Raw genomic sequence first — 23,382 nt, 5'->3', positions numbered from 1 at the left:
TGAAATGGCTACAGGGAGTCATATGGGGAATAGTACATGAAGATCAATGCAGGTTTATGCCCTTCTGCAGCACAGCCCTTAAGTTGCAATGTCTAACTCATTTCATTCATGAGTCTACAGGGTAGGAGTGAGAGATGGCTCTTGTATCACTTGATATTGGGAAGGCATTCAACACAGTCAAGTGGAACTACATTAGGTCAGTGCTCAAGGTAAAGGGAATTGGACCGGGCTTTCAGGGACGGGTTAAGCTGCTATACACAAGACCTATGGCACGTGTTAAAGTTGGGGGAGAGATGTCAGATTCCAGGGTGTAGAGAGGGGCACCCATCAGGAATGTTCCCTCTCACCATGATTATTCACCTTGGCAATGGAGTTGCTGGCTGTACTGTTACACAAGTGTGAGAGAACAGGGCTGATTGCAGAAGCCCCCTAATTTTTTGTCCCTATTTTCCACTTTTTGCTGGTGTTTTCCTGACTCTGATGGTGCCCTGGGTACTGCTAACCAGTCCCAGGGCCTGTGATCTGTGTAAAATCAGTATGCAAATTAGGTTAATTATAATTGGCTAAATCAACCTACCTATAAATCCCTAGTATATGGTAGGACATGTAGGTTTAGGGACCCGAGCATAGGTAGTGCGCCCATAGGTGCACTGCTGAGGTGCCCAGTGTCGTTTTAAAGGCAGGCCTGCCTTGCTGGCTGCTTTTAAATTAAAGTTATATGCAAATTCGACTTTGAAATTAAAAGTAGTTCCAAAGTCTTAAAATACCTTATTTTTACATATAAGTCACCCCTAAGGTGTGCCCTATGTGCCCCTAGGGCTGGGTGCCATGTAACTATAAGCAGGGACCTTATAGAAATAGTTTTATAAGCCTTGGTGAGGTAAAACAGCCAAATTAGTTTTTCCCTCATTGTAGTGAATGGCCTCCATAGGCTAGAATGGTGAGACTTTATTTTAATTTTAAAAGTCCCCTTAAGTAACAGATACCAAGAGTTTGGTATCAAATTAATTGTTATAATATATCCCACAACTTCCAGTTGTTGAATTTAATATGACTTGTTCAGGTAAAGAGTTTTAAACTTTACCTGAAATGTTGCCAACTTCAGCCCTGCAGTGGTTTTGCTGCTGTGCTCTGATTGGCCAGCCTCTGGCAGCCTGGTAAGGCTGCCTTGATGAGGTGTGAAGTGGCCTGCTTCACACAAAGAGATGTGCCTGTGAGAGGAGATCTCCCCTCAGCAGATGGTGAGGCAGGAAGGGGGAGGGCTGCCAAACTGGTCTTCAAAGGCAGAGAAGGACATTTGGAGCAACCCAGCAACACCCCCACATCCTGCAAACCCAGACAAATAGGTCCCCCCTTGATAAGTTTAGGAGAGGGCAGAAGAGGGGTGTGTTTAGGATTTCTAGCCACACCGGTGGGTGGGCTCAGCCAGATGTAACCTCCAAAAATCACTTTCAGCCATGATGGATTTTTGAGGAATGTTGCTCCCTGGGATTGATTTTTGCCACACTTCCCAGCAAGTGGTCATCACAGGGGGAAGGACCCTGCCCCTGATTGAAGAACCAGGACCCCCCTGTTTTTCACCCAGGAGCAAGGATAAAACTGGCAGACCTACACCTCAGTTCCCTACCAGATCCCTACTAGGAAGAACTACAGACCCCTGACCTGCACCTGGACACTGCACTCTAAAGGATTGCACCAGCTGCACACTTGGGCTTCACCACAAGAAGGACTTTGCCTGGCTTCAACTGGTTCAAGGAGGGACTTCCTGTTTGCTACAGGTGAAAAAATGCTAACCAGAGTCCCCTGCACCAACTCCTGAAGAAATCAACCCGCTGACCACTGTCCAGTGGCCAAAAAGGAGTTAGCAGCCAGGTGCATTCTGGGAGTTGTAGTCCACACCCCCAAGGATCATCTCAGAGCTTCTGGAACCTTGGGGTGAGCTGTGGACCACAAAGGAACTTTAAAGGAACATCTGGAAGAAGATCCTGAAGTTTAGAGAAGTTTGGAGAACTTCTGAAAAAAAGCTCCATAGAGGGACCGACCCGCCGTGGCAACTCTAGCCGGCTTGCCTCAACCGCGACCCGGCCTGATTTGCAGGTTCGTCCCAGTGAAGAAAATCTCCAAAAAAGAGACCACGTCCGAACGTAGAAAGTTGACCGGCACCTCCTAGCCAGCGTATCCGAGGAGGGCTCCAAGAACGTCCATTCAAGATCCAAGTTTACCCCGGTCGAAGGATTTTCACCTCGAAAAAACGAGCAAGCAAAATCTCTGTAAAGTTCTGAAGCGATTGTGTTACCCCTTCCTGTAGTAAACCGGCAAATTTGAGTTTTATTGGTGCTCGCAATGTATTACATTAGATTTGTGTGAATCAAGAGCGAGGAGGGCAAGCCACAAGACTTTGTCAGCCGCAGTGTGTGAGTGTGACGACATAGTCTCTGGGACAGGTCGGTTAGTGAGAAGGGTCGCGCACGGATTGGCAGCCGTCCGTGAGAGGCAATTGGTTGAGAAGGCAAGCGAAGAGAGTTCTGGGAATCAAAGTCACTTCCTGATTCGATTGTGAAAGAAATAAAAGACACAAAAATGAAGTTTTTCAAGGCTTTAAAGAGCGCTTTGAGGGGAGATACACATATTACCGTAAGTGTAGGGGAGGTTACACCGCCAGAGGATACACCAGCTTACGCCGTAATGGAGGAAAGGGGAGTCGCGCCATGTCTTTGGGTAAAGCAATGGTGCAAAGCGACAGAGAAAGAAGGATGTTTGGCGTTTCCGTAGCACCGAACGTTCAATATAAGAATTTGGGAAAATTTGCAGAGGGAGCTAAATGAGCTAAAGCCACCTCCTAGGCCAGCACAGGTTGAGGCTCTAGCAATTTGGGAATTGATGGCAATACGACAACAAAAACTGAAATTTGAGAGGAGGATGAGGAAAGCAGAAAAGACACTAGCGGAGGCTAGGTGGGACAGTGCACAGAGAGTTTGGAGGAGAGAAACAATAGATGGGGTCAGGATGTTTCCAGCAATAGCTCAAGAAAATGAAAACAAACAGGGAAAGGCCACTTCTAAGACTGACAAGAGTTCTTCTAAAGACAAAGAGGCTAAGAAGCCCTGGTCAGAAATGGATGACTCAGATGATGATGAGTTCCTTAATCAGTTAGTGAATGACCGACCGCCGCCATATGCAATAGATGACAACAGACCGAGTACTAGTACAGGCCCTGTAAGTTCAACTCAGAACAAGGTGACAGTAAATCCGATACAGGTTAGTGCTGTCTCGACACCAGTTCCGGTGCAGAGTAGTACTAGTATATCTACGGCCCCCGGGATGCAATCTCAGCTCCAGCCACCACAGGTTCAGAGGCTTTAGCCTGAAGTCCCAATATTAGAGACTACCACGAATTTGATGGTGCCATCAGATCCGACATATAATAGATCAAAGCTGATTCAGACCGAGCCAACTCCACCTTTACTGCCCCAGCCACAACAACAGATGGTTCTGAATTACACTTCGGTCACAGGACCGCAGTCAGCCATAGCCCCAGTAATGAACCAGAATATGGGAGTTAATGCTCCACAGGTTTTGGGAAGCAGGCAGACGCCAGACGCCATATCCAGGCCCATCACAGTTGGCCCACCAGTACCATTGTATGCACAGGCGAAACCTAGTGTATTTGATCAGGGAATAATGACCCAAGAGATGACAAGAGGAGGGTTCGCAGGGAGCTCTCAAGGGAGACTCCAGTGGAACCGACATTCAAAAGGTCTAGGTCATTATTAGACTTCAGTCTGATTGGAGCTCCTCCAGATGCCATGAGACAGTCAGGTTTGGGACTGCTGACTCTGCAGATCTCGAGTACAAACGTACCGCAGACACCGATAGTGCAGGCTGGGAATATCTCCTTGCAAGGTTTAACTGCGCAACAACTGAACGATTGGCTAGACAAGTTGAATTCACCACAGACTACTCCTGCAGCAGCAGGGAGGTCGGAAGGAGAGGAGTATCTGAATTTTGTGAGGTTGGGCATGAGGCAAAAGAACTAGATGAAGGGAGCATGGGAGTGAACAGGCTAGAATCATACACGGAAGCAGATTTGAGCAGGGTGCACCAGAGGTTGGCAAATTTGGCAGATAAATATGGAATAGACTTACAAAGTACTAAACATCTGAAGAGAAGTTACAGGTTAGACTTTGAGCCTAAGGATTTTGAGCATATGAGGTCTACTGGGATAAAGGCACACCTTAAAGAAATACTGCAGGTTTGGGGAGCCTTAGAGAAGTGGGAAGGCAGATGGGCGACGAAAAGAGACAAGAGGAAAAGTGACTGCATAGAGCAGCCACCTAAAGCCTCACAGGATGTAGGCGTGGTAAAAATGCTACCGATGAGAGAGACGGCTGGAGGGGTTCTTGTCCATGTACCGTGGACCAGAGGTGATATCCTGTCATTTACGAATGACTTCCCCAGGTTGAGGAAGAAGCCAATAGAGTGGTATCAGCAGATGGATGGGTTTGTGAAGCTTGTGAAATGTCTCTGGGAAGACCTGAATACTCTCTGTGAGATCATAGTTCCAGCTGATCTGTGGTTTGAGTGCAAAAGGAGTGTGGATTGGCCAGCTGCGGAACCGGCAAGGGATAGAGTCACTGGAGCACCGTCTCCTGAAGTGATGAAGTACTACTATAAGGTGATTGAATTCTTGAAACAGAGAGTTTCGCCGCAGAATGTTGATTGGCAAAAGATTGACCGGACAGCACAGGAACCCAAAGAGTCGATACATGCCTATTATGAGAGGTTGTTGAAAGCGTTCAAGCACTATAGTGGTACAGAAGTTGTTGAGGCGAAGGATATGAATCACCTTGTGTTCAGATTCGTTAAGGGATTGAGACCTGAGATTAGTCAGATGATTAAGAATCATTTGATCTGTTGGCAAGCGAAGCCGATTGACGAGGTGTTGCAGTATGCAAAGTACTGTAGTGACAAGATTGAGTTGAAGCAAAGGAAGCTGAAAGCAATGGTAATGCAAATTAAGGCAGCACAGTCAGGTATGCAGGGAGGTTGTCTACAACAGATGGTGCAACAGCCGCAAGGAAACAGGATGTTTCAGGCACAAGTGAGAGGCAGAGATCGAGGAGGTTTTGTGAACAGAAGCACAAACTTGAATACTATAGTGGTTCAAAATGATGTGCAGGGGATGAAGAAGATGTTACCTTGACATGCTTGCGGTGGCGTTGGACATTGGAAGCGGGAGTGTCCCATGATGGTGCAGGAGGGTGTTGTTCAACAAAGCAATGATATCAGTGCATTTCAAAATGTGAAGGGACCAAGGTTGAGAGGTCCTAATCCAAACTTTCAGAATAACATGATTCAGATGCAGAGCCTTCAACCCATGCCGCAGGTGCAGATGCCACGTGTACAACAGATGCAGATACAGCCAATGCAACAGCAGGTTCCCATGGTACCTAGACAGCAAATGCAATTTACCTTAGCGCCAATGGAACAGCAACAGGTGATGCTTCCTCAACAGGTCACAGGTCAAAGAAAGAGTCAAAATAACAAGGTGCAACAATTCCCATTGCGTGGTGAGAATGGAATGAACGATGAATGGTCAGGTGAGAGTTTAGATAGTGAGGAGTGCAGGCTTGCATCGTCCCTAGAAGTAGATCAGAGAGGGGCTTATGTTTAAGGAAAGGTAATGGGTCACAAGGTTTCATTCTTGGTTGACACAGGAGCTTCACGCTCTAAAGTCAGAAGTGCAGAGGTTCCGAAACTGCCCCTTTCGGGACATACAGTTAAGGTGGTAGGAGTGGCAAATCAGCTCCTGACAAACCTGATCACAGATCTGGTTCAGGTTGAGCTTGGCACTTTTCAGGGACTGCACAGGTTTGTAGTTTGCAATTCGAGTCCTGTGTCCCTAGTGGGAAGAAATTACTGTGCAAGACAAGGTGTTCGATCACCTGTTCTAATGAGAGAATTGAGGTTCAGACAAACAGTGATGATGAAGGGGATGATGGGCAGATTTCAGAGCCCGAAAGAGAGACCACAGATGAGGAGTATCCTCTGATTAACTTCTTCCCAATGTTCACAGTGGCTGATCTCCCGGCAGACTTGCAGGGAACAGACCAAGAGAAAGTGTGGGATTTGACAGGCAAGGAAGTAGGACTGATTAAAGGAGCAGAGCCAGTTAAAGTCAGTGTGAAGCCAAATGCTGTGTTTCCCCAGGTACCGTAGTACCATATGATGCAAGATGTTCTCATAAAGGTGGCTCAATTGATTGCAGACTTCGTGAAACAGGGAGTCTTGAAAGAGGTGATGAGCAGTCCGTGTAACTCACCAATAATGGGGCTGAGAAAGCCCTGTGGGAAGGTTCCAATTGTCCAAGACCTGAGAAAGATTAATGACATAGTAGTGAAATGTTGCCCAGTGGTGCCAAATCCAGCTGTGATTATGTTCCAGGTTCCATGCGATGCAGAGTGGTTCACAGTAATTGATTTGTCCCAAGCCTTCTTTTCTGTGCCTCTTCATGAGGACAGCCAATTTCTCTTCAGTTTCAAATTCCTGGATAAGGTCTACAATTGGTGCCGAATTCCTCAAGGGTTTTCGGAATCACCTTTCATACGCAATCAAATACTGAAGAAGGAATTGCCTTTTCAATCGACTCTAGTGCAGTACATTGATGATCTGTTAATCACTTCCAAAACGAGGGATGAGTGCAAGTATGATTTGATTGCCTTACTGAACCATTTGGGAAAGAGCGGGCACAAGGTGTCCCCAAAGAAGCTGCAATATTGTCAGAAAGAGGTGAAATACTTAGGTCATCAAATTGAGAAAGGGTCGAGGAAGTTATCCAGGGAGAGGGTGACTGCCCTGTTACAGATGAATCCTCCAATGACACAGAGAGATGTTAGGATGTTTCTGGGAATGGTGGGCTACTGTTGTCAGTGGATCCCACATTTCTCAGTCATCTCCAAGCCATTGGTGAGACTGACAGTCAAAGATGGGCCAGATGTCATAACACTGTCAGAGAAAGAAATGAAGGCGTTTACTGAGCTAAGGGAGAGCATGTGCGGGGCTCCAGCTTTAGGTATGCCTGACTACCCGAAGCCTTTTGTTCTGTTTGGTCATGAACGTGATGCATGTTCTTTGTCTGTCCTGACTCAGGTCCATGGAGGTGTAAACCGACCACTAGCATATTTTTCAGCTACTTTGGACCCAGTTGCAGCAGCCTTACCGGATTGTCTGCGTGCAGTAGCAGCAGTTGGTCAAAGCCTTACACAGTGTGAAGGCATAGTGATGGGACATCCTATAACAGTCATGGTCCCTCACTCAGTTGAGATCCTGTTAACCCGCACAAAGACGCAACACATGACAAATGCAAGACTGATGAAATATGAAACGATTATATTGGGGTCACCAAATGTAACGTTGAAAAGATGTACAGTGCTGAACCCGGCAACTTTGCTTCCAAATGAAAACACAGAAGTTGAAGATGTTGGAGATGTAGATCATGATTGTCTTGAGGTAACAGAAATGTGCTCCAAACCGAGGCCCGATATTAAAGATACCCAATTGGAAGAAAATGCCAAAATTATCTTTGTTGATGGCTCATGTCTAAGAGACTCAGTAGGAGCGCTGAGAGCTGGATATGCTGTATGTACAATCTCTGGTAAGTTGGAAGCGTCTTGGCTTGAGAGAGTATATTCTGCTCAAGTGGCTGAATTGTTTGCTCTTACTAGAGCTTGCCACGCTTCTGCCCAATTGAGGGTGACTATCTATACTGATAGCAGATACAGATTTGGAATTGTTCATGATTTTGGCCAACTATGGTCACAGAGGGGTTTCTTGACCTCTTCTGTTTCTCCAGTGAAAAATGGTGAAAGAATTAAGGAGTTGTTGCACGCGATTCAGTTACCTCATGAAATTGCCGTGATGAAATGTAGTGCTCATTTGAAATCACAAGACTTTGTTTCAATGGGAAATGGATATGCGGATCAAGTCGCAAGGTTTTGCGCAATGAACTGTATATCGTTTAAGGATCAGTGGGAATTGTTACCTGAAACAGAAAATGAGACATTTACAGGTTACGCATTAAGAGTGATTGACACGTTGGAAGAATTAAGATTATTACAGGGATGTGCCAGCAAAGATGAGAAGCGTTCTTGGGTTGGTTTGCAATGTGTACAAAAACCAGATGATTTGTTGGTTTCAGATGAGGGGAAAATGGTCTTGCCGAACAGTCTCCTGTCACAGTTTGCAAGGTTTTACCATGGAGAATCACATATTGGGAGAGATGCCATGGTCAGGCTGTTCATAATTGACTGGTTTAACCCGAAGTTCAGACAAACTACAGAAGTGCTCTGTCATAGGTGTATCCTCTGTCAGCAGATGAATGCTAGGAAAGGGACAGTGGTAAATTTGAGCCACACTGGGAGAGCAGGAGGTCCATATAGCAGAATGCAATTGGACTTTATTGAGATGCCTGTGTGTGGAGGTTTGAAATACGTGTTGGTGATTGTGTGTATCTTTAGTCACTGGATTGAGGCATACCCTAACCGTAGGAATGACAGTCTCACAGTAGCGAAGTTGCTGCTTAGGGAATTGATACCACGATTCGGGTTTCCGATCTCTTAGAATCAGATAGGGGAAGTCACTTCAACAACGAGGTGGTTAAGCTACTGTGTGCAGCATTGAACATTGAGCAGAAGTTGCATTGTAGTTACTGCCCTGAAGCATCAGGACTAGTGGAGCAGATGAATGGTACCCTGAAGTCGAGGATGGCAAAAATGTGTGCAGCCACGAATTTGAAATGGCCTGATGAGTTGCCTTTGGTGTTAATGTCAATGAGAAATACGCCAAACAAGAAAACAGGACTATCTCCTCATGAGATTCTCATGGGCTGAGCTATGAGACTGCCCGCAGTGCCTGCGAATGCTCTTGTGAATATCACGGATGATATGGTGTTGGACTACTGCAAGGGTCTGGCTGACGTGGTCCGCTCTTTCTCTCACCAGGTGAAAGCTACCACCCTGCCACCGATAAATGATCCAGGGCACAACCTGAAAGCTGGTGATTGGGTTGTCATCAAGAAACACGTAAGGAATTTGTGTTCAGAGCCGTGTTGGAAAGGGCCATATCAAGTAATACTAACGACTACTACTGCTGTGAAGTGTGCAGGAATTCTGAACTGGATCAATGCCAGTCAAACGAAAAAGGTGACTAGTCCAACTGATGAGGAAGTTTAGCTGTTGAAAGTACCAACAACAGAGAAGGAAGTCTCAGGGCCGTAGAGTGAGACAGAAGGAGAGCCCGTTGAGGACGGCTTGGTCACTCCAGTAAGAGACGAAGGAGAGGAGACTCAGAGGGGTGATGGTGAGCCTATCTCAACTGAAGCACCAGGAGGGCCAAGTCAGAAGGAGGTTCTCCCAGAAGTAGACGACTATGGAAATGAGTTAGAGCCCCTGACAGTCCCAGAAGGCGAAGGAGTTGAGCGGGAAGAGAGTCAGAGTATCCAGACTCCTCCTGAGCAAACTGCAGGTCCATCAAGAGAAAACACCATAGAGTCAGAGGAGGGCGAAGGGCTGCCACAGGAAGGATCAAAAATCAGAGAGACACTGAAAGGAGATAAGTGGCCAGAGTTGCAAGTAAAAAAGGGGAAAGTGATTGTCGAAGATGCAGTAGAGAAAGAGGTTGATACAACAAGGAGAGAAGATCTGAGTGAAGGAGAATTGCAAGGCGATCGCAAGTTGAAAAGAAAGAGGGTAGCGAACAGAAGGTACGCAGGTCCTGAATGGGCATATGCAATGTCAGCTAAATGGCAACAAGAGTTCTTGGCGTTCTGCTTTGATCGAGAAGTTCCGGGTCAGTACTTTGGTACCTGAATCTGGCCGAAGAGATCGAGTTGGCATAAGAACTGAATTAAGGAAAAATTGAGAAAAAGAGACTGATAACTTACCGGATGTGACACTGTTAACCTGAATTGACTTTTGAAAACCGATTTTGACAAGCTGCTAACCTGAATTGACAAGGATCCTGGGAGTGAATGTGAAAGCTGTAAATAATTGCTGAAGAAAGACTTTCGCTTGCTTTAACTTTGCTGACCATCCTCTGTTGGTTGTTGTTTGAACTAATTATCCTTCACTTTCTGATTCTTTACAGATCATGGCTAACACTAGAGATGATAATAGAGGAAGTAGGTGTTGTAAATGTTTGGGTGTTGGTTTGGGTGTCGTGTGTGTGACTGTGGTATGCCATTGGTGGGTAAGAGTGGAACTAACAATGCTACAATTTCTGAGACCGCCACTGCACTAACAGCTTGGGAGAGGTTAGAGCAAGATATTAAATATTTACATGAGGGGACTAACGCACAAGGGTAATTATCAACTAATGTTTTCTATCTCTTGCTGAGTGAGTATGTTGACACTATGGATGCGAGAGATTGTTATGTGTGTGTACACAGATTCCTGTTTCGGTACAAGAGGGTGTTACCTATCATAGTTTGCCATTAACATATGGGATAAGCTGTAGTCTGTTACTAACAAGAATCTATAGTCAAGAAGAGATTCAATAGTTTTATTCAAATCACAACCTTGTGTTTTCTTATGTGCCTATCATAGAGGATTTGAGTAGTGTAGCTAAGTACTATAGCATGAAGCTAGTTAAGGGATTCTTTGAGGCGACATTAACAATTAGTACATCCTATGCACACCGCAATAATTTGACATGCTTGCTTACACCTGTAGAGAAAAGCTTTTTAGATCACACGGAAGATAGAAGAAGGACATTGAAGGGTAAATTGGAGAAAGGATTGCAGCAGCGAGCTTTTGCTAGTAGTGAGAGTTACAGTGCGATCAGGGAACAGGGGAAGTTAGCTCTAGATGCACTACAAGTAGGGAAGAAAAACAAAGGGAAAAATTATTCAGCGCAAAATCACAGGGGGAACAACTAAAAGAGAAGAAATTGAAATGAAAGAATTCTAGGATGTAAAATGTAAAGGGGAAAGGTTTGTGTAATGACAAGAGTCATCAGAGGAGGTATTGTTGGAGTGTGATTTTAAAATTAATATTAACATGAAAAGCTTGCAATATATTGTGTAATGAAGCTGCATAGAAAAATTGTTAACGTAGAAAATAATGCACACGTTTGAAATGTGCCCACGGGGAGTGGCCACCCATGTATATGGAGACTAATGAAACGTATTAATGATTAATTAATAATGTACTAATGTATGAATTTGTATTAGCATATTATAATTAGAGTCATGTATTAGGGGTTTGCTAAACTAAATTACTAGGCCTTAGCTTAGCGAGGGTCTGGGCCTAGCTGCCTGGTCTCATATTAACTGTATTTTTCTAACGTGCAATGTGCTGCTTACCTGAAGGACACAAAGCTGTACTTTTCCAGAAGCTAGAGATATGTGTGTGGAGCGGTAGTAAATTCTTTCTCATGAGTCCCGACTTGCTCAAGGAGACATTCTTGTCGAATGCAACAGTGTAATTCGTAACTGGTACAAGGCTGTCTAGACCAGGCGAAGACAATGGGATTACTGACTGGAGCGTAAAGTGTAACTTTCTTACCTGACATTCCACCCGACGAAGACGTCAATTACAGGAGCCAATCAACTGAATGAGAACTGTGTTCTGTGGAACATTCTAGTAAGGTGCGCGGAGAATTATTGGACAGAGATAATGATGCACCAAAATTGATCCAATGGGAAATTAAGGACTAGTTTGACTGTTTTAATATAATCGCATCACTCAAGGAGAAATCAGCCATTATTGGGACACTTTGCCATTCTTCACCATTCCTTGCCATTCTACTGAGAAATTAATATTAACATGAAAAGCTTCCAATATATTGTGTAAGGAAGCTGCTCTGATACTTTAAACCATCCTCTGTTTGCTCTTATCTGATACTTACTTCTCCTCTTTATGAGGGAATGGCCTTATTCTTAACTATGCCATATTGAGACTTTGCCCTGTCCCTGTTCTTGCTGATGGTGAATCAACTGATGTCATGAGGACGAAGAGTGACGCTGGTTGCTGATTCATTTGGATGGGTAACTATCTGATGAAATTGTAATTGTCTGTTTGCCTTTTCTTTCTAGGTACCAACTGCACTTTTGATAGAGGCCATAGTTTAGATGTTTTCCAAATTTGTGTTTGCTAAATCGTTTTGCATGAAGCCCAACATGCTGATGCTAATTCGAGGTTAGTTAAGGTGTTCACTAAAATTCTGACGCAAATGGACAAATGACTGAGTTCTTGCTTTGTTGAAACTTGTATTCTGAGACTTTGCCAAATTACTTCTCATTAATGATGTATTAAAGTTTAAATGAATATTCCTTATGCGTTGATTAACTGGGTTTAGATTATGTATGTGAAAAGTTACTAATGAAGTTGATTACTAATTGAGATTAACAGAGATGACTATTAGATTGTGAATAATAGGGAATATATATATTCTAACTCTTAACTAAATTGGTGTGGTTATTCATGACTGAAGGGTCGTGGTGGGTTCGCTTTATTGGTTTCTATTAAATGTTATTGATTATCTTATTGATTTGTTACTAAGAGATTGATTGGGTTATTGAGATATTGATTTTGTGATGCGAGAAAGACACCTCGTACTGGGAAGTCTCCGAACGTGGTCAAAAGGTTCATAGGCCTAGGCGTGTCTCCTTGTAAGTTAACTTATCAAGGTTCTGACGCGCTATCAGATTGTAAAACTATACAGGCACTAAGTGTGAGTGTCCTGTAGTATGAACTGATGCTTAATGAGGCAATGAATGATGGTCTGCTAGCACCAACTATCTGTGTAATACTGCTTCTTCCAGAGCATAGGAATAACACCTGTTTTTCCCTTTGGTGCCCGAGGAGGTGCCACAAATTCGGTGGGAGCCACTGCCAGCGTTTTGGCACCTCCTTGAGAAAAAAGGGAAAAAAAACAGATGGTATTCATAAGTCTTCGAACCACGCCTGTCTGAAAAATGTCAACTTCCTCAAGGGTTTTAGGTCTGAAATTGAAACTTTGGACTGGGACAAACATCCAACTTCTACTTGAAAGGGTCTGATGCAGGTCACCTATGAACCTACTGCATTTTTGTGGGCAGGTGTTTGAAGAGTATCCCACTCCTTATACAAAACTGGAGACTTCTAGTGATCTTATTTAGCGTCATTCCTCTTGACGACAAAAATAGTGTTGACCTTCTTCAACTCATCGTGAAATCGCAGCTTCGGTCTGAATCAGGTTTATTGTACCAAATGATGAAGAAACTGACAGGTTTGATGAGGAACAATGTGGCGATGAGGTGTTCAATAAATGAGAAAATGACTCCAGTAATGTCCTTGAATCAGGAATTGGGAGTAATAGCAGTTGAACAAATACTTATTTTGGTCCAAAGGTGACAGAGGTAATGAAAGACTTGTCAACAAGCTTTGACAAATAGGTCATCAGTTACAGAAGGATGGAGCTTCAAATCTCAACTGTGTTTTAGGAAAACTGGATAAATGTCAGATGTAATTTCTTGTTTACTTAATCTTTGATACAACTCTTTCACGTAACTCAACATATCTCCAACTGAATCCATGTTTTTGAAATTTGTAATCACATATAATCTCGGGAAAGAAAACAAGGTACTATGTTACAAGGTAATGGTAGGTCTTTCCACATTTACAGCTTTATAGCTGGGTAAATTGGATGATAAAATAACAGCGAATAAGAGCAACATGTTTAATGTATTATTGGGGATAAAAGCAACATGGTTAGTATATTATAGGAGATATTGAAAATGTTTTCTTGGGCATTGCTGACCACACACACTTGAAAGTTGTGTGTTCAAATACATGCACTTAAATTTAGAAAAAAAACATGGGGCCAGTAAATAAAAACGTGCCGGAGCCCAAAGCTTTCCTGTGAAACACGAGGCTGCTGCATTTAAATGGGTGATCATAGAATACTGAGGCAGCGTAATCCTAAAGCCATTTTAGGACTCTTTAATCCATTTAATCCCTGCCCCTTCAGCTCACTCCTTCAGCTTTCTGCTTTCTCCCTTTGTGACGCATTCCTGTCCTTACCTTCCTCTGTCTTTTCCATGTGTCTTTTTGCTCACAGTAAAAGCCTGATGTAGAAAATTAAGTGCCGACCCCCAAAAATAAGTGCGGGTGCCCCCCACCAGCAACCACCAGCTCAAATTAAGTACTGCATGGACTATGTAAACACAAAAGGGTCGTTTTGAATGTCAAAGCCCATTTTATGAATATGAAACGGTTTTCAGACTTGATAATAGGTTCTGTGAGACCTACCCAAAAGCAATTTGGAAGAGTTGTGGAAGGGGCGTTCCTTAACAATTGTAACTTTTTTTTGTAATTAACGTTGCAAGCCAATTGCCAGTTAAGGACTCCCAAGCTGTGTTGCAACTGATTTGTAAAGAGGAAGGGGCCTCCTTTGGTCTGCTTCAACTTTGTGAACTGGGTGGAAAACTAGGTGGTACCAGTTAATAACCCATGGGACCACTGCCAGCGCCCAATGAAGCTTTCCAAAATGGAACACGGGCTGCTTTAGGGTCAAAAGGTTTGTCGTTTTGTTTTGGAGTGCAGTCATAGTGATAGTGCTGTCGCTTACAGACCACCATTCCTGGGAATGCTCTCAGTCATAGGGGATCTCAAATTGCTACATACCTAGTGAATATTAATTAGGCATGTCGTTTTGCAACCCCCCTCGGATTCCCTATTTTGCATACCAACCTATCAGTACCAAGGCGAGTTCGAAAAATCGGATGTGTTATGCAAAAAGGCAGTGGGCATTTCGTGATCGTTTTTTGCAAACCAAAGTTTAGTGCATTAGGCCCCATATTCATTAAAGACACGTGACAGAATATCGTAGGAACGTTTATTTTTGGTAAGACTTCTGTTTTTTACATCGACGTCCTTGTGCTTTTCCTGTGCAGTCAGAGGTTCTTGGTCACAGGATGTGAAATTGTGATTCAAGTAGGTTGCACGTGATTAAGTAGCATTCTAGGTGGGAACCTTACAGAGTTCTTTTGAGCAGGCGCCTTTCTCAACATTTGTAAGATCCCTCTGTAAGGTCTAGCTGCTTCACTAGTACTAAAGCTGATAGTCAAAGATAACGAAGATAGAAAGCAAGCCTCCTGTTAGTATAACTAATGACTTGACTTTTCAGACTCTGTGCCCAGACAGGAGTCATCATGGCGAGATCTTCGGACCAGACTCGAGAGTGACTATGCCTCCAAATGAAAGCAGCTAAAATTAAGGAACACAGAAATATCTTGAGCATATTGTAAAAATCAACAGGCAGAACGAAAACATTCTTCAAGAAGGGCTAAATGCCAGTAATCTATGATGCATAATGCAGATGTTGTGAATGATCTTATTACACACTCTTCGTATGGTAAATATTGGGCGTGTGAGTACAACTATTAGTTGGATAAGGAGCAGATCATACTTGATTAGTTACAATGGAATTATTTTAGTTTTTCACCACTCTTTTAGGGAGAACATATTTTGCTATGCAATCTTACGGGAGGTTTTCATATCTTTTTTGGTATGGATATCTGCAATATTCAGATTTTGCACAGTGGATCTCACATTAAAGTCAACGATGAAGGGAAAACGGCGAAAAATTAAGTAGCACAATTATTTACAATAGTCATAGAGACTGTAATGTGATTAGTCACAGATATTTCCTACCTGATATAGAACATCATTGAGTGCATATCTGTCTCAAGAAATATCATTTGTAGCTCAATTTAAAAAGGCACTACAAAGTTGCTTATTGATAGTCATAATTGAAGATTGTGCTGCGGTATGTAGCCTGTACATCTCATGTACTTACTTTATAATGAATATTCGAAAACATAAGAGAAAATGATATATCTACATATTATTAAATATAGGTGTAGATGCGTTGTGATTATACGGGCAAAATGAGGGAATGAAGTTTCTTTTACATACCATATCAGCATATTGTGAAAATACTTGTTCAGCAATATTTTCTTCCGGATTCTGAAATACATTTAGGACCAAATAAATAGTAAATATGTTGTTGATCATCTACCGCATATCAGACATGGCCAAAATTAAGACTGTGTAGCTAATGATATGACTATCACATAGCTTAAAATCTAATCATTTAAGATTATTGATAATTTTATGGGATACTTAACGACGTATGGAGTCAACTAATGGCGTTGAAGTTGGATTTCTACAACTGAAACAACAGCCCAGATTCACTGAGTTGTGTTTCTATACTCGCAGAACCTTTGGCTATGTACTTAGACCTTTACGTACGAGAAATTTAGAGTTATGCGGCAGGGAAATTAAATGTACGGTGTGGGCAGTGGATATGCAAAATTAGGTGAAAAACAACATAGATATTGGGAGGTGAGCACAAAGTACGTAACTGCATAATGTCTTTCACCCAGTAAAGGGGAGGATCTAACTGCTTGAGAAGATAATAGATAGCCTGTATCCAGGTTGTTAAAGCGAAGGGTATATTTCCATATTTCGAAGGGGCAAAGGGGTGTCTTTAAAGGACAAAACCTTTTTTGTTGAGAAAATGGCATTACAACTGTGTACTAAGCAGGAAATCAGTCCGGACTAGCTATGATTTAGGAAGTGTGTCCACTGGAATGTATGAAAAGAGTACAACTGAATTTACACTGTAAATACCTATAAAAGAGAAAAATTTGAACAAATATATATATAAGGATACATGAGTAGGAGCACACATATACTCTGAATGGTGCTTGTTGGACTTTTGGCCATACGCATGGTCATCCCTAGTCTTTTTGCCTCCTTCCTCCTGGTTTTTCTGACCTCTCGCTGTTGGCTCTAGGACTCTGAGCACTTTATCACTGCTGACCAGTGCTAAAGCGCAGGTGCTCTCCCATCTAAAGTTGGTATGATTGGCTTATACCTAATTGGCATATTTAATTTACCTATAAGTCCCTTGTACAGTGGTATCTCTATACCCAGGGCCTGTAAATTAAATACTACTAGTGGGCCTGCAGCGCTGCTTGCGCCACCCACTGAAGTAGACTTTCAAACCTGTCTCAGGCCTGCTAGCGCAGGGCCTGTGTGCGCAGTTTTCTGCCACAGGGACCTGGCATCTAAATTTACTTGCCAGGCCCAGAACTCCCCTTTTACTACATGTAAGTCACCCCTAAAGTACGCCCTAGCTAGCCCTATGGGTAGGGTGCCATGTATGTAGAAAGGCAGGACATGTGCCATATTGCATGGCCTGTCCTGGTAGTGACAAACAGCCTAACTTGGTGTCTCACTGCTGTGAGTGCTGCCTTCTCATAGGATTGCATTAGAAATAGCCTGCTTTATGTGTAAAGGGTATTGTCTGATTTATGAGGGGTAGCGTAGGCGTGTTTGGTATGGTTGTGATGGTGATAATAAATACTGCTTACTGGTGTGGGTGTATTTTTTATTACTATCACAGAAATGCCATTTCTAGAAAGTGCGCATTTATCTGTGCTTATAATTCTGGTGTTTTGCAGCTTGACTCCAATCCACGTCTGGGCAGAGTGACAGTTGGGGCTTTGTGCATACTTTTCAGACAGCCTGTACACAGGGAGGGTGGAGGTGTCACCAAGGTGCATCTGCATGCTGAATAGTCTTCCTGGGCTGAGAGAAGGGAGAGGTGGGGCACACCTACATTTGTAAAGGCTGTGCCATGGCCTCACACAATAGGGTCGTTAACCCCCCACTGATGTTTGGAGCCTGTGCTGAAAGGAGAGAGGGGGCACTCCCAGTACCAGTTGTAACTGGCTGGAACCTCCTCTCCCTATCATTGTAAAACACTGTAAAAAAGGACTATAAGTACAGGGGAATTTTCCCCACAATTTGAACATTCTTGGAACTTGAAACTGGACACAGAACGCTGATGAATGGACTCACCAGGAAACCGCCTTGGACTGCTGCTGCTGTGCTGACCTATGACCTGCCTGGTCACTAGGAGGAACTGCCACCAACTGCACCCCTTGTGCTGGCCTGTAGCTGGACCCACCAGCCCTGTACCGTCTCCTTGATTATTGTTCCCAGGGGCAGGGTGCTGTGGCCCCTGACCCCTGCAACTATCTTTTCTTTTGCCCAAAGAAATCACCGCCGCAGCCCGGGCTTTAGATGGTTCCTAGCGCTTTGAAAAGCGCTTTTCTTTTGCCAAAGGAAGAATCACCGCCGCAGCCCAGGCTGCAGATTTTACTTTAGCGCTGTGAAAAGCGCTGTGTTTTGAGTCCCCGGATCACCGCCGCAGCCGGGTTAATTGTTTATTTCCAAGCGCGAGGATCGCGCTCAACTCTGTGCCCCCGGGGCACGAGAAAAACCACCTTTAAAGAATCAGGAGCAAGCCTGCTCCTAGCGGTGCCCCCGGGGTAGGGATCGCTCCGAGGAGCGCCCCCGGGGCACCAGAAGGCCCTGCCTTGGGCCCGAGTTTCATCGGAGGCGAGGGGAGAGGAGGAAGCCCCTCCTTCGCCTGAAAAGCCTCGAAAGGCTTCCGTCGCCGTTGGAAGGGCGAGGGGAGAGGAGGACACCTCTCCCTCGCCTAAAGAAGCCTCAGAAGGCTTCGGCCACTTGGAGAACGGGCGGCAGCCTCATCGGAGGCTCGCTGCCCCCCCCAGACCCCTCAGGGCCCCTGCGTGGGCCAGCCTGGCACTAAAGGGGTCTCCCCCTCGGAAAGGGCCGACGGAGGCCCCGGGAGACCCCAGGAGTTTGCGGGCCCCCAGAGGGGCCCGCTCGCAGATTGGAGGGGGTGCGTGGCGCCCCCCTCCTTACCCAGAGGATTTCCCTGACTTGGCCCCCCAATGATCACGGGTCCCAGAAGGGGCCCGTCAAGGAATCAGAGAGGGTGCGTGCCGCCCCTCTCTATCTGCCAGGTTTAGGGAGGCCCCCGTTTTGCGCAGAAGAGTGACGGGGGCCCCATTATTCGTTTTAGGCACTGGAAGTGCCTCTTCATCAAAACAGGTACTTTCTAAAGGGACCAATATACCGATAATCTAAAGTTCTTTCTACAGACTTTATTAATTGTGTTATATTACCTGCCTGTACTATGATGCTTTTACATATGGGTGCACATGTTCCTTTTATGGGCATGACTTGCTAATATGTTTTCCTAACTTGCCATAGATTTTCTAATGTTCCTACTATGGGCGTTTTATGATATTCTTATGACAAGTGTCCTAATGTGATAACGTGTTTCCTGACTACTGCTTATGTTGCAGAATACTGAGTAACCTGTGTGTTATGTGTGACTACTGCTAGTTTGCAGAGTAACTAAAGTGTAACGTTCTGACAGCTGCTAAGGTAGCAGGATAGTACTGTTATGTGATGTTGGTCTGATAATTACGTTGTGTACAATACAGTATATTTTCATATAATCTGGTGTTGTGTTTCCTTTGTGGTGGGGATATTGCGTCACATGCGTGTGTCTGTTGTGCAAACGCTTTACACATTGCCTCCGGGTTAAGTCTGACTGCTCGTGCCAAGCTACCAAGGGGGTGAGCAGGGGTTATCTTGGACGTGTAACTCCCTTGCCCTGACTAGAGTGGGTAAGTTCTGCCTGGCTGAGGTTCATACCCTAGCCAACCAGAAACCCCATTTCTAACATTGGAAGTCAGCGGTGAGGATAGGACTTGCGCTTGCACAATACCATTGTGACTCATTATTTCACTACAAGGATTGCGTTTAGACCATCACATGTTTGGCTTCTCTTAACTTTCTCTCCTTGGTCATTTTTCCTGTTTTCAGTTCTCACGCTTGGGTATTGTGGTTGTCACATTTGAGTTACTTGTACCTTTTCAAGATGGGGCTTACCTTTGATTTAGAGGACCTGCCGTTTTACACGCAGGAGGAATTAGAGGGGTTCTGTAGAGAGAGAGGGCTGCCTGTAGAAGGGGACCTCAGGAGATCTCAGAATTTCTTTGAAAGGTTTGTGACATTTACCCAGGGAGGGAGTGTGCGTAGGGGGTACCCAGAGGATCCTGAGTGTAGCGAGGGTTCCCAATGGGAGGGCTCCCAGACCTCATCCCTAGAGAGTGGTAGAGAGACTGATCAGGAGGGTGAGAATGACCGGTTGGGGACGCCAGTTGACAGGGAAGGCCCCAGTGATAGGGAGTCCCTTGCTGGGTCCAGTGTAAGAAACAGGGCTACCTCTCATTCCTTGACGCCTGATGAGCTAAGAGATAGGCGGGAAGAGAGGGACCTGAAGTTGCAGTTAGCGCGCCTAGCTGTTGAGGAGAGAAGGGCTGAGGTAGAGAAGGCCTTAGTACAGGAGAGAATGGCAGAGGCAGAGAGGGCCTTTGCCAGAGAAAGACTCGCTCTAGAGCGCAGTCTGAAGGTTCTGGACTGACCAGCGCTGCAGGTGGAGTCCAGTGGTGGCAGCAATGTACGGTGCTGTAGCAAAGATGTTCCTCACATACCCATAGATCTGGTACCTAGGTTCCAAGAGGGGGGTGACATACGTCAGTGGTTAAAGGAATATGAGAAGGCTCTAGTAGAGCGCAGGATCCCTGAGAAGGATTGGGGAACTGGCCTAGGGAGTTTTATTCCTGAGGAGGGGAGGGATGCCCTACTGACTCTACGCATTTAACATAACACTTTACTTAAATTCAAATCAAACTCTTACCGCTGTCAGCTAAAGGACACTATTATAGAATTAATCTTATTTTTTTAAACTGATATGCACTCAAAGTGTTACTTTACAACAAATAATGAAGAAGATATAGCGTTGCCCTTATATGCCTGATCCATGAGACCTCAGTTGCTTTTACCTCCATTGATGTTTAGTTAGGGCAGTGGTTCCCAAACTTTTTCGACCCGCGCCTCCCTTGACCTATTGGCCGCGGCTCCCCATTATGCTATTTTTTTTTTTGGGTGGGTGGGAGGATGTGAGCCGGGCCTCAGGAGTACTTAAAGTTTTCACGCTGAAAATAATTGGGATCAAGCCAATGAAGGTATTAGAATCATAGATGTAACAACATAAAAATATAACAGTTGTTTAATTAAAAAAATATATAATTGGTTAAGTCAGAAACAATATAAACTATGCTTAGAAATCTGTACTGAGGGGAATGTCTCCAGTACTAATCCTATGCTAGACAGCATATGCTCTCCTCTGCACTCTGGTGTTTGACTGTGCGTCGCACAAAGCAGCCTATTTGTGTGCTAGATCTGGGAGTGACACCAGCAGCATGCAACGTTTTGCATATATGGTGCTGCACTCTGTTTTCTCTTTAATGCAACAATGCACAGCAACATTTGAAGTTTCAAAACATTGTGTGAAATCTTAGTAAACTTGAGCCTGCAGGTTTTTGTGAATAGAACTAGTGTGTACTATAATTACTACCACTAGATGGTGTTTGAGGATTAAACTTCAAGGCCCTTCCTTGCTGTATTTCAATTTCTCACTAGAAATTCCACAATCACGAGCTGTGCACTCTAAACAAGGAAAACAGCTTCTGACTTTTTTTAATGGCGGGGATTATCTAAGTTCTAATATGCAGCTGCAGAATTAGGTCACTGCTATCAGTAATGTTGCAGCTCATGGCGCCCCTGTCTTGTTTTGATGGCGCACCTGGGTGCCGTGGCGCACAGTTTGGGAACCACTGAGTTAGGGGTATCTTTCCGCTGTAGTTCATACTGTAGAATAAATATAACTTAGTCGACATTTGGTTGACATTTTGTTCTTCAGGAATCTTCTCTCTTCTGGCATTTTAAAATTATGACTAATTTAAAATGTTTGTGCAAAAAGTTTGTCATATACGAGGCACACCAGACAAGACATGAAGGCACAAGATTGCATGCCCCCTTGCTTATTTTGAGGTAACTTGAGATCCAGAAGGTTTAGGAGAGCCAGGTTCATGGGAACATTCTTGTTCACACTTGGAGGTGCCTTATGCTAGATACAAGAAAAACAAGCATTTACAATGCAATGGCTCTCGCATTTGCTCGAGTTAGAGCTATTAGCGTTGTAAACTCCGAACCGTACATTTCTTGCCACATAAACTAAAAATGAAAAATAAAACAGTTTCATATAAGTGAACCAACGGCTGCCATGAGCGTGAAGGAGACACACCTGCAGTCAAACGTATAGACAAACGTGCATTTATCCATGTAACTGGCAAAAGTGCAATTATTCATGTAACAGGGTTGATGTCATGCAAAGCGCTTGACTACTGCCCAGCGAGATCGTGCTGCATAGCAAATAAAAAGGAAAAGTAGTCCAGAATCCATGCGGAAAACATGGAGCCCAGTATGTTTTCAGTAGTTTACCGGTGCTCTTGAGGAGGGCTAACACCGAAAAGGCATGACGTATGCATGCCTTTCACAAATAAAATCAAGCGTAATTTAAAAGACAAGTCCACAAACCAATGAAAGTGATGGACGTGACATGGGCATGCTTGAAAGCCCTCAGAGAGATTACAACAGGGACCAGAGTGCTTGACTCTGGACCCTAATAAAACAGTGGAACTCCTGTTGGCCTAAAGCATCAACAGTGTTAAAGTTGCTAGGACGGTGCTCATATAGCTTCTATCTTGCCAGGTGCAATGTAGCTGCAATTTAAGTTGCTACAGAAAGGAAGAGTTCTTCTTTATTTGTTTGTCAGCCAAACACCTGTGTTTCCTTGCATCACCTGATATTATACTGCCAGAAATGGGGCCATAGTTTTCACACAGAATAGAGTTGCAAAGTGACCCCTACTTCGATGGCTACCTCCAGGTTTTCATTGTAACACTGAGGCATTCCTTTCCAGTGCCCAGTGCATGTGCTGTGACCCCTAAAACCAAGTTAAAATAGGTTTAAAACCCTGTTTGGCATATTTAATTTTACTGTACGGCCAATGTATATGGGGTAAAAATGAACCCTATGCCACATAAAATTAAATGTCATATGTGGCCCTGCAGCACTTTATTGAGCCATCCACTGTGTGACTCTGGTCTCCACTGAGGCTTGGCCCTGCAGCCTGCCAGCTCTAATGTTTGCAGATAGATCTATAATCACTAAATAAGTAACCCATAATGGAAATGTTGGTAAAACAGAATTAAACACTATTTCTTCAGTGTCCAGTAGGAAACAGCTACAGAAAAGGTTCAAGAACATTTGTTTACTGTTTAAAAAAATCCAAATTATTGGCTAATTTGTTTTTTCCCCAAACAAGTTCAGAAATATAACTTTCAGAAAATGTATATTAACTTGCCTGAGCCACGGTGGGCTAATTAGCTCAGTCTGCAGCTGCTGGCCAGACATGCTACCTGTGATGAGGTGTAAAATTCCTTCCAGGAGCCATACAAAAGATGACTTTGATTGACAGGCAGACCTGAATGGGAAGGGATGATCCATCTGAACTCAACATAATATTCAGCGTAGGGGCTGCTGC

The 23,382-nt window shown here is 44.1% G+C and overlaps 1 protein-coding gene across 1 annotated transcript in view; it reads right to left on the bottom strand.

The window, feature by feature from the left end:
• The window catches only part of LOC138297008 (calpain-13-like), a 511,734-nt gene that overhangs the window by 147,582 nt on the left and 340,770 nt on the right, over positions 1-23,382 (bottom strand). Inside the window, exon 19 of the mRNA XM_069236526.1 lies at positions 15,957-16,007. Coding sequence (XP_069092627.1) covers positions 15,957-16,007 — 51 coding nt within the window. The remainder of the gene's footprint in view (positions 1-15,956; positions 16,008-23,382) is intronic.

Source organism: Pleurodeles waltl, chromosome 5 (genome assembly GCF_031143425.1).
Source record: "Pleurodeles waltl isolate 20211129_DDA chromosome 5, aPleWal1.hap1.20221129, whole genome shotgun sequence".
NCBI lineage: Eukaryota > Metazoa > Chordata > Amphibia > Caudata > Salamandridae > Pleurodeles > Pleurodeles waltl.
Note: the sequence above shows the minus strand (reverse complement) of the source record. Positions and strands in the feature narration are given on the sequence as shown.